Source organism: Vanessa cardui, chromosome 9 (assembly GCF_905220365.1).
Source record: "Vanessa cardui chromosome 9, ilVanCard2.1, whole genome shotgun sequence".
Taxonomy (NCBI): Eukaryota; Metazoa; Arthropoda; class Insecta; order Lepidoptera; family Nymphalidae; genus Vanessa; species Vanessa cardui.
In genome coordinates, this window is record NC_061131.1 from 5,800,268 (window position 1) to 5,813,001 (window position 12,734).

At 31.4% G+C, this 12,734-nt stretch overlaps 2 protein-coding genes across 5 annotated transcripts in view; one reads left to right on the forward strand and one right to left on the reverse strand.

Moving 5' to 3' along the window:
* LOC124532257 overlaps positions 1–12,734 on the reverse strand; it is a 28,907-nt gene that overhangs the window by 4,855 nt on the left and 11,318 nt on the right. For all 4 annotated transcript variants that reach the window (XM_047107047.1, XM_047107045.1, XM_047107046.1 and 1 more), the window contains 2 exons: positions 4,986–5,125; positions 584–702 (listed from right to left, as the gene is read on the reverse strand). In XM_047107047.1, the coding sequence (XP_046963003.1) occupies positions 584–702; positions 4,986–5,125 (259 nt within the window). The remainder of the gene's footprint in view (positions 1–583; positions 703–4,985; positions 5,126–12,734) is intronic.
* Positions 5,616–7,551, forward strand: LOC124532259. Its single transcript, XM_047107052.1, has 3 exons — positions 5,616–5,815; positions 6,532–6,674; positions 7,179–7,551. The coding sequence occupies exons 1-3, from the start codon at positions 5,661–5,663 to the stop codon at positions 7,406–7,408; spliced, it is 528 nt and encodes a 175-aa protein (XP_046963008.1). The 5' UTR covers positions 5,616–5,660; the 3' UTR covers positions 7,409–7,551.

Below are 12,734 nucleotides of genomic sequence, written 5' to 3' on the forward strand. Positions count from 1 at the left end.
CACGGTGGTCAGTATCACGTGGAATTAACCAAAAGGACATTTCCAATCATCAACTAAAACTGCAATTACCAGTTTTCAGTCTTCAAAGTATTTAAAAGTCAAAGTATCCATATCCATACTAGTAATTATATTTGTCAAATGTTTAATTTGCAGTCAATGATATTCTAATAAACAGATATGTTATATCCATACTAAACAACACAAAAAAGTGTGCCGCGCCGGGGACCGTTTATTTTACATTTCGTTACAAGTAAAAAGGATAGCTTGATAAAGACAATAAGTAAAACAGATAACTAGATGTATTAATTACGCAAAACGTATTACAACATAATTATGATGTATTATAACGTATTACTGGCATAAATGATGAAAACGACTAAAGGCAAACGTCCCAATTAGGACGTTTTCTAGTCTTCACTTTTTCCGCGTTAATGACATATCTGTTTACTAGAACATCATTGTTTGCAGTTGTTTTAAGATTTGAAGTTCAGTATTTAAAAATAAGTAGTTTAATTAAATGAAGTACCAAAGAGTAAGCTCCCTGACTAATATTTTAAAATTCGATTTCAAATTAATAACATACTTATCTGGCAAATCTGAAGCGGGCGTTGAGACTACAACGTCACCGAGCCTCACATGCTTCGAGTAGTCCGTATAGTGTGGAACCCCTCCACCTACGCCCACCAAAAACACGTAATCCACCTGAGAATCATAACATTGACATATATACCCAAATGACGTACAATGACCAAACAGGTCAAATTAGCTGTAAGTTACAAGTCATGAAATACAAATTTGTTCGAACTCGGAGCAAATGTATCTAAGTTGTTTTTAATTATTTCGAACATAAAAGAAAAAGCCAATCATTTAATAACAATAAATAATCCATTAGGTTTTTTTTTAATCACAAACGCTTAATTGGAATTGTGATATCTATAAATAACATTCCCCGTTGCCATCTGGCTTACAGATACAGTATACTATTTCATTTCAAGGAATAAAATAAAAAAAATTTACAAAATCCACATGAAAATCGCGTGAACACAGGCCAAACCGTTTAAATAAAAACGTCATCATATAAATTAATTATTCATCTAAATAAACATTTTCAGAAATATGTAGACAATCATAAATTACTTCAAACGAATGTTCCACTCGAAACGCGTCTCTTAAATAATCATAATCTCGTTGGAATTCGTAAGCAATCGGTTAGTTATTTCGGAACTATTACTCTCGATTTAAACATCCGTACCGAAACATTCACAGATTTGAGTTATGCAGCCACTTCACGTAGTCGTACAAAGTAAGACTGCTTGTGAGGGCACACTAAATATATTAACGTTAGCTGGTTAATTGATTTCCGTACATATGGGAATACGATTGGTTGAGGACGACTACAAATTCATGTTGCAGTCTTTAAAACAAAAGTATTCACCTTTTAAGTTGATGTACATACATTAAAAGCCTTGAATATTTCACTGGGTCTTGTACCTGATCGCTTTTGGGATAGTAAAGTAAAAGTAAAGTAACAGCCTGTATATTTCCCACTGCTGAGATAAGGCCTCCTCTTCCATTAAAGAGAGGGTTTGAAACATATTCCACCACGCTGTTCCAATGGGGGTTGGTGGTTTGGGATATGCCCATGTGAAAGTAAACAAATGAAGTTGGCCTAAAAAAATCCTTGTATCGAATTTTAACATACCGCTATCTTGTGTGACTGCTTTTTTGGAATATTTCCAACAAACGTTTTGTGGAAAAACCTTTAGGACCTTTTAGGAGGAAATTTACTTAGACCAAATAAATTTTGTCTGTATTTATTTTAGAATATCGATGGAGTATCTTAAATATTGTTTTAAATGTCACGACTAAAAAGGTAAGCTATTAAAATTTAATCAATTATATCATCAAACGAAAAAAGGTTATATAATTTGAAGTATTATTTTTTTTAATTAAGTTGTAAACTTCTCACGAAACACGCTACCATATTTGGTAAAAAGTTTTAATACCTACATGACATAAACAACACAAAAAGACGTCTTCTGATTTACTGATATTGATTTACATTGATCTAAAACTTTGGAATTGAGTGATTGACCTTAGTTTACGAATACAACGCATCACTACATAATATAAAACAAAGTCGCTTCCCGTTGTCTGTCTGTCCATATGTATGCCATGGAACAGATATTGATGCGGTATTTAATAGATAAAGTGATTCAAGAGGAAACCTTTGTCTTGAATCAGTCTATCTATAGTCTATCTATCTATAATCTACTTTATATATAGTGACATGCATAATATAGTAGAGAAACATTGATAATTTTAGAGGTTTCTAATGTGATGTCTTAAATAAAAAAAAATTGCGCATATATATGCAAACACTGGCTAAGCCCTTCAATATTGATAAAAATAATGAACTACAGTAATTTACACCTTAAAAAGGTCTACAAAAAGTCCGTGTTTATATGTTTCTATATCTTAGGGATGATAACCCAGATATAATGGCTTGTTTTCGAAGCTAACTTAAAGCAATACCGAATTAATCTTTATCCATTATTCCAATAATACAAAATTGAAGTTTAGTGACTGGGCTACTATTGGTATATATAAAAGTAGAAATAAATTATACGACCTATATGGTATGAAGCAGTGGAATCAAAATGAAGACTTTCTAGGATATGTCAATAAATATTCCAAAATATTTAAAACAGTATGTATTTATGCTAAGTATTTATACATAAAGAACAAAATTTTGACTTCCGATAATAGAATAAAGGCCACTTGGGACATTATTGGAAATGTTAGTGGAAAACCTAAAAAGGAAAGTATACCTATCAAATTAAACACAGGCAGTAAATACACAAATTCTGATTTGGAAGTTGCAAATTTATTTGAAATATTTTTTGATAACATACCTAATAAAATAACATCTCATTTAAAATCATCTACATTAGATGCAGCTAGATTATTAAATAAATATGTTTCTAAATCCGTTATTGATTTTTCTTTTGAAACAGTTTCTGCAATAGACGTTATAAAAGTATTTAAAACACTCAATATTAAAAAAACTAACGACGTATGGGGCATTTCGGTAAAATTCATAAATAACATCATACACGATATTGCTCCATATATAGCAGTAATTTTTAACAAGAGTTTGGACACGGGTTCATTTCCTGACTTGTTAAAATGTAGTAAAGTCTTACCACTTTTTAAGAATGGAAATAGGAGCGATCCCAATAATTACAGGCCTATTTCAATACTCCCATCTTTAAGTAAAATTTTCGAAAAAAATATTTTAAATCAACTTCTTATCCATTTTGGTACAAATAAAATTTTTCATAGTGAGCAATTTGGTTTTACAAGAGGTCGATCAACAACTGATGCGGGAATTGCGCTTCTTAAGCATATTTACGATGCTTGGGAGAAATCATAGAATGCTATTGGAGTATTCTGTGATTTATCTAAAGCATTTGATTGTGTAGAACACGAGACGCTTCTTTATAAGCTCAAATATTACGGCGTTAAAGGTAGGGCTCTTGATCTCATTGCTTCATACTTAAGTCAAAGAATCCAGCAAGTTTTCATTAATGGAATAAAGTCTACTGGATCTACGCTAAAAATGGGTGTTCCACAAGGTTCAATTTTGGGTCCCTTTCTATTCCTAGTATATATAAATGACCTTCCTTTCTTTGTTAAAGGTATTTGTGATATAGTATTGTTTGCTGACGATACTTCACTGATTTTTAAGGTTGACAGGAAAAAAACTGACTATGACGATGTCAACGGTGCCTTATCACAGATACAAGATTGGTTTAATGTAAATAATTTGGTTTTGAATACTCAAAAAACAAAATGTGTAGTTTTTACCCTACCCAATGTTAGGAAGCAAAATTATAATATATCTTTAAGCGGTGGCCCGCTTGATGTAGCCGATACTACCGTGTTCTTGGGAATAGAATTGGATTCCAGACTTCAGTGGAGTCCCCATTTGTCGTCCCTAACAGGGAGACTCAGCTCCGCAGCATACGCGGTTAGAAAAGTTAGACAACTAACTGATATTGATACCACTCGTTTAGTTTATTTTGGTTATTTTCACAGTATTATGTCATATGGCATATTACTTTGGGGTAACGCTGCAGACATTGAATCTGTCTTTATTTTACAAAAGAGAGCAATTCGGTTTATTTATAATCTTGGAGCTAGAGACTCTCTTCGGGATGTTTTTAACAGAGTAGGAATACTCACTGTTGCGTCGCAATATATTTACAACAATATCATTTATATTCACAGTAACATTGATAACTTTGATAAAATCAGTGATAATCATTGTATATGCACTAGAAGTAAGGATAAGCTTATAACACCAAGTTTCCGACTCCGCAAAGTCAATAAATCTTTCTTGGGGCAAGGTATCCATTTATATAATAAAATTCCACAGACATTTTTAACTTTGCCGTCTCGTAAATTCAAATCGTTTATAAAAAATACATTGGTGAAAAAAGCGTATTATTCGATACAAGATTTTGTAGATGATAAAAAAGCGTGGAATTAATACCTGTTGACTTCCAGGCAGGATATATTAATTTAATAATTGTATTAACTTAAAAATTAACTAACATGACTGTTAGTTAATTTTTAAGTTTCTTGCCGGTTCTTCTCGGTAGAATCTACTTTCCGAACCGGTGGTAGCTTCACTTAATTGTTAAATGACGATTCAAAAGTGCTTGTAAAAGCCCACTTGAATAAAGTATATTTTGATTTTGATTTTTGATTGAAGTACCTAAAATACATTGTGCTTTTAATATAGATCAACCATTTAATATTTTCAGACACTTTAAACCATGTGATTGACATTAAAACAAAATTACAGATTTAACATTTAGGGACATAGCGGTTTGTATTGTCTAAAAAAGCGAAGCGAATTTATACTACACTTAAATTAATTACACATAGATTAATTTAGATATAAGAAAACATCTCACCTTTTGGAAAATTCCAAGAAGCCTTGTTGTGGTGTTTCCGGCTGCTGTCATTGCTTCTCTAGTCCTTCCAACTGATGGTAGCTTAGTGGTGACAACTCGATGACTGCCGATCGTACCCAAAGTGTAGACATTTGATTCACCTGTGAAACAAATATACAGATCACATGATTTTAGGATCACAATGTATAGTTTAATTTTTTTTCATATATATAATTCTAGAATAATAAAACGTCGCAAATAAAATAATAATTGATTTTATAAGCAGTTCAAAAAGAAATTAAATCATCAAAAACTAAATTTCACAAAATCCATTATTTAGTTCGTTTTGCCACAATACTTCATAATATATATGTATATACGTCATTGTGATAGTATGTCATGAGGAACTTTGCCTTTTATAGTAAAAAATTTAAACGTGTAGATTTTCATTCATCTTTAAAAGGAATTATTTGGTTAAGTTAAACGGATACGTGCATATTAGAAACCAAACCTAACGAAACGAATATTCGTCGTGAATCATTATATTACTTAATGATATATATACGTATTGTATTTACAAAGGTATCATTAGTAATTTATACATGAGACATTAAACACGTAATTTGTATATAGTGTTAATTAATCAAATAATTCAAATAAAATTTACTTTACAAATAGACAATAGTGTGAAATATAATGGAGTTTTTTATGTATATGATAATTTTCTTTTTTCTTTTTAATCGGACCGAATTGAGACCGATTGATGAAAGTGTTACTCTGAAGCTTCCCATCGCTATTGAAAGTGGAATGAACATTATACTAGGAGGAATGTTAAACAACGAACATGACCAGTAAGTACCGGTGTTTATATCTATACGTATAATAAAATCGGACAGTCTGTTTCTAATATTAAAATAGCCATTTTTTACTCAATGCATATGTATGTATCATCATCATCAATGTCTGGTCTATACAGGGTACATATAGCAAAATAACATTTTTTACAATTTTTGTCTATCTGCCTGTTTGTTCCGGATAATTTCCGAAACGGCCGGACCGATTTTGACGGGACTTTCACTGGTGGATAACTGATATAATAAGGAGTAACTTAGGCTACATTTTTTTTTGTTAAATTCAAACGCGAATAACGTCACGGGCACAGCTGGTTTATGAATAATTTCCAGTAATTTAATTTCAAACTATTCTATGCGATGCAATTGAAGCGCTGATTGTCTAATTAACCCATTAAAAGGCGTAAAAACGAATAAGTGAATGCGAATCTAATCAAAAGCTCGTATACAATATGTCCGTGATTACAAACATTTCGAATTCATTTTGGGTTATTTAAAATGTATTTTAAAATTGTTAGCTTTGCATTTTATTAAGTATCCTGTAACTAAAGCAAATTTCGTTTAGTTTAATCGATCTGACAACTTTAAGCTTTTTCAATAGATTCCTTTTTTTAAGGATATCGTATTTGATCATTAATTATTTATGAAATTACATTAATCTTATAAATATACTGTTGTTTCTTACACTGTGTGTTAAATAAACAATTTCCTTACAGAATAAGCTTAACATTTTCGGGGGAGAATATGAGTGCAAAAGACGAGTACCATGTTAAATATATTCCTGAGAAAAAAAAGTTTCTCCTGACCAACGACGGCGTTGAAACATCTGTTTCTTTGCCGAAACCGAAGATCATATCATGTAAGCATATTAAACAAGCATTATTCCACATACAACAACAGCCTGTAAATTCCCACTGCTGGGCTAAAGGCCTCCTCTCCCTTTGAGGAGAAGGTTTGGAACATATTCCACCACGCTGTTCCAATGCGGGTTGGTGGAATACACATGTGACAGAATTTCTATGAAATTTGTCACATGCAGGTTTCCTCACGATGTTTTCCTTCACCGCTGAGCACGAGATGAATTATAAAGACAAATTAAGCACATGAAACAGCGGTGCTTGCCTGGGTTTGAACCCGCAATCATCGGTTAAGATGCACGCGTTCTAACCACTGGGCCATCTCTGCTCTATACAACGTAATGATATAAAAATTATGATGACAAAATAAATAATTGTGTGATTAATTTAAATGAATGATAGCTTGCTAGATGTTTATTCCACATACCATATGTAATATAATAAGAATATGATTGCTTAGTAAATTATGTCAATTAGCATAGTAAATTTTATGTGTTATGTTGCAGATCCTTCGCCATTCGTTTTACAATTTAACGCCAGAACCGTGTTAGACGATGATACAGACAAACACGTCATGGAATTATATTACGAAGGAGCCGGTATCGTCCGAGGGTCTTTAGGAGAATTCATTAACTTTCATTCTTTTGATTTAATCGATTCCATTACTGTTAAAGGATTCTCGAATGTTCATAATGTTACGTTTAGCTTTAAAAGAGAAGATATAAAGATAGTTTAATAACCAAAGTAATTAGTTAATGTACCTACCATATTATAGAAAATTACTTTTAATGCAAAGTCAGTTTGCCTGTTCCTATATCGGTTGCACGATTGAGTTGTATAAAGAATCTAGTCAATATAATGTTAAGTTAATTAGGTAAATGTTCCTCGGCTGGTCCGAGCGTTTTGTTTCGAATAAATCAATGTTCTTTTTTAAATACCTGTTATTTTATTACCTCGACTGTACACGCAAATTATATTACGCTATAGGGATATTCAAAGTTTGGAATGTTTGGAATTCTAAATCAATCAAATCAATCGATACAAGTTTGAGCAATTGTGCCTTGAATGATCGGGCTATCGACATGGTGACAAAGTTCGGAAAGTTTGTATCGCAACTTAACTAAGACAAGAGTAAAATCGAATAAACGACAATCTTCCTGTTAGTAGCTTACGTCTACATAATATGCGAAACACATCTTCCTCATAATTTACGCACTTGTTCGAACAAACTCGATCTTAGTGTTGTTTACACACGCATTCGATGTGTTCAATCACTGGTATTCATTTTAGCGCTTATCGTTGCCTGTTCTTACACTATAAATAAAGGCACGTATGTATAACGCACAGTGAATGAAATAATTTATTTTTTATCATTCAATTATTATTTATTGGAGTAATCATAGGAAAAAACACATATGTTCACGTTTTGTCATTTGTAATGTAAATTTATTTAAATATATTTTCAATAAATAATTAATAGACTAAGATGGAATTTAATACTTAGGTAGCAACTTGCATGCAAGTATATAAGACAAATCTATTTTAAAATCAGAAATGTGAAATAATTGCAGGTGTGAAAGTAAATACATGACATAAATACCATATCATAATAATATGTCATGTACTTAATGTATTACTTGTAATACATATGTTACGACTTTATCTGGTCTTTTCCAACCACAAGACGACGTAAGCAAAAAAGAAAAACATTTGACATCGAATTGATGCGATATCACAGCTTCAATAATCTATGATACTGTAGTGTTTGTCTCATGTTCACGAGTGGTGGGGATAGCCGAAAATCACGATGACGGGTTATCTGACTCGTGTGTTAGCCACCGAGCGGATTAGACGTGCGTCTGAGGTCCTACTGCATGTAGAAGCCAGTGTGATCGTTATAATTACGAGTGGCGACGAGGATAAGGTCAGTAATGTATTTTTTTAATTTTAAGAGAAACGAATATGGCATTACGAAGTGAATAAATTGTTCATGTAATCTTAAAGAAAGTATTTACATTTCACATTACAATATATTTACGTAAGAATTCTATTTTAAAATAGAAAAAGTAATCTATGGAATGCTGTTTACAAAAAAAATTGTACTGAGTCATATAAGATTTCAATTTACCAAACGTTGAAATCGAATGGAAAAAGATAAAACCCTTTACCCACCATTACTACCTTCGTCATATTTTAATAATATTTAAATTAATAGAACATGTGTTACTAACGATTATTACTATTATTATACTATATAATATGTTATTAGGAAAATTACATGTTATTAGTTCAATGCACTTTTGTTGTTTTATTAAATAATAATTATAACAAGATAATTAGATAATTATACTTATTGTAATAATCCCTTCTTGTGTTCTACTTAATATTTTGCTATGATTAAATACTTGTTTGAAAATTCATTAGCGATTTTATTTTATTTGATAATATTGTATTTTCTACAAATTTAATTTGTTTACTTTTGCTTAATCACAGGTCTTATCATATACAAATATATATTATATACAATCTTACATAAAGAATACAAACCTAAACTCAAATACATTTTGATAATTATTATTGATAATTATATAAATTATCTGTATATTTAGAGTAACTAATAATTACAAAAGTAAAAACTTTTATTATTATTAGTTCGGTCCAAGTTAAATTTCTAATCATATAAATATTGGAAATACCGTCTTACGAAAAGTTCCAAATCAATTCCCGATTTTTATTGAATTAAATATCCATTAATTTGTAAGTACCAACGCTATATTAAGAAAGAGTTCATTAATTTGAAATTAGAACATATCGGACTTCTTTTAGAAGTATAGTACCCGTATGTAGGTATTTATTGCACTGCACGTAGTTACTGTTATTAAATTAAAAGACGTCTTAATAGGTACGTCCATTAAATTGGGTGTATTTTCAGGTCGACCCACTTTAAGTATGGCTGATCAATTAACGCCACCTGATAAATTAGATATTGTCGGTATTTAGTGCGACAGTGCTTTGGTCGAAACGATCATCATATTTATCTTGAACATATAATATCAAGATTCCGAATAAAATAACTGCTAGGGGGAAGTGCTTCGCAAAAAATTATCTACAACAGACTTGGTGAAAATATGGTACCCGTGGGAAATGTAGATATTTTTAGAATATCTCTCAGTAAACTAGATAACTATTTACTTCCCAAACAAAATTAGACACCACGCGACATTTTTGTCTCATCAAACAAGAGGAAAGGGCAAGTTTTGAAACTTTTCTAATTAAAATAAGAGACCAAGCGGTAAATTTAAATTTGAAAGATCTGATGATCATATAAGCGACCAAATGTTCCTTATAAATCTTTGTCACAGGAATTAAGAAAAAAGGTGCTAACACTGAAATTACATTGGACAAAGTGGACAGTTAGGAACAAAGTGAAAAGATAAGACGAGTAGACTTAACACAGTAAAAATTAGGAACAAGGATAATTCAACATGGACTTAACAGAGAAAAAAAGTTTAGTAAAAAGAAAAAGACGCCAGAAAACGTGTACCTGCATTGGAAATATTTCGCGTGACAATGGCTTTCTTGCCCAGCCGAAGACAAGAAATATAATGGATTTGATAATAAGGCCATGATCAAAGATGCTGCAAATCTAAATCATTTCAAGAAAAGCGTTCTCGCAGAATATCAAAATAGAGGAAAGACAACAACAAGAAGCGACAACGAACAGAATAAACGACAAATTCCCTTTAAATTAGAGTACAATTCATGTTTAATTTGAACAATGACGCTACAATCAAATGTGAGATAGGAGGAGTCCATTTGGAAATGTTGATTGATTGGCGATGCAAATTTAATTTGAAATCCAACAAAACCTGGAAATTTAAAGATGAAATTGATAAAACGTGGTCTCCGATAATCCCAATTCTTAGAAATGAATGACAAATGTAGAGCTCTCCAGCAAACCTAATAAATAATTAAATCAGAATTTTAATTACACAAAAGTGAATTTCATTTCCGATAAAAAAACGTCTCGAACTCTCGGTACCTCTGAAGACCTTGACTCTAGGATGTATCGTATCCCGTGACTTGACGTGAATTTCCAAACACTAATGCGTATGCAACTAACGTATCGTTTACCTGGTATATCTCATACATATATTACGAATTCCCAATAAATAATTAAATCACCTTTTCTCACTTGCATAAAAATTATACTCAAATAGCGTGGACATCTTGAATTTCCTTATACATATAATAGATGTTATATCAAGTCGAATCGGACTTGCCTACCAAATGTTCGGTACGAATTAATAGGTGAATATTATAAAAGTCTATATCTATCTATAATTTAAAAATCATAAATCTAAAACTGTACATCATAAAAATAATTAAAGATCTGTTCAAGCTTGTGCCCAAACCCACCATAACCCACATGACACGGTAAATTCTATGCAAAATTTAGACATCCGCGCCGTACCTGGTATCAAGACCCTGTTATATAATGACTCAAAAAATGTATAGTTTTCAGATTTTTCACTATACTTGAAGTATAAGTATTATTTGATAAATTTCATAGTTCTAAGTCATAAGAAATAAGTCTATAACATATTTAATTTTCTTGAGAGTGTCGGAATATACCTACATTTTTTGTGGCAAAAGACTGAGTGACAGTGATGAGATATATCATTTTAATTTCTACGCGTTCCCGAGATAAAGGGTTTTTACATACAAACGGATGGAAAACAATGTGATTCTTTAAGAGTTCCGATTTTTCCTTTTGAGGTAAGGAACCCTAAAAACAGATTGGAGTTTTAATTCTACCACAAATACAATATACATATATGTTTGCTTGGCGGTAGAATTTGGATTGAGCAAGCCCGTCTTATGATGGTCAAATGCGTTCAGGTGGTAACATGCTCGTCCGCCTACATACAGTATGATCAAATAACTTACTATATATTGATTAATCTAGCAATATCCCCAAGCATATATAGATTCCGCCAATTCCAGTTCATGTCTACTTTTGCAAAACAAATTATAATAGTACGTAGGCAGAATTCCAAACCTACTAGGTACACTTTCTACATTAAATTTATAATTTAAAGTAATACAATACAAATCAAGTAATAATTGTATTAATGCAATTACATCACCAAACGATTATAACACTGTGCATACAAAGTTACGACCAATTTATATGAATTGATAGCACTGCACAGCAAGGTAAAATCGGATAAACTTCAAAGACTCCTTTCGAGATGTACTTTCGAGATGAACAAACAGAAAATTACACAAAATATATTTACAACAATATGATGTATGTTCATAAAAAGATACATCATTATGACTATATAATCAGATATAAACAAGACGTTAAGATATCGCCAAATTTACGACCATGAAAAGTCAATAAACCCTTCCTAGGTATTCGATTCTATAACTATAGACATATTTTTATCTTTGCCAATTCATCAAAATAAATCGTTTGATAAAAAAGTAATTATAAATAAGGCATATTACTCAACACAATGTAATGTAGATGATAAAAAAGTGGAGTTACTACTTGATGACCTTCAAGCAGGTTATACATAGTATACTAGTTTACGCTAGAGAGTTCGCCCACGTGCCACTGCTTGTCAGATGTTTGGTATAAAAAGTATCTCATTTCAAAACTAACATCATTCAGATGAATGGTTTAGCCTTGAAAGTGTAACAAATAGTTGGAGATACTTTCGTATTTATAATGTTACTATAGATAATTTAATTGTATTTGATTGAAATATAGTACGACACAACTTAGATGTAGCATCGGCAAATTCAATAAACATCTATGTTGTGTCATACGATATGTTGGAAAAGAGCAGCTACTGAGTATCTTGTCGTGAGCTCATGAAGCTGGATTAAAGGATAATTACTTAATCTTACTAATTTTATAAATGCAAATGTTCACTCACACCAGAACGATTGAACGGATCGAAATGAAATTAGGCATAATGATAAAATTTATTGCTGAGGATAATTTAAGATAGCATTTGTCCTATCCCTGTAACCCGTGAAATCAAATG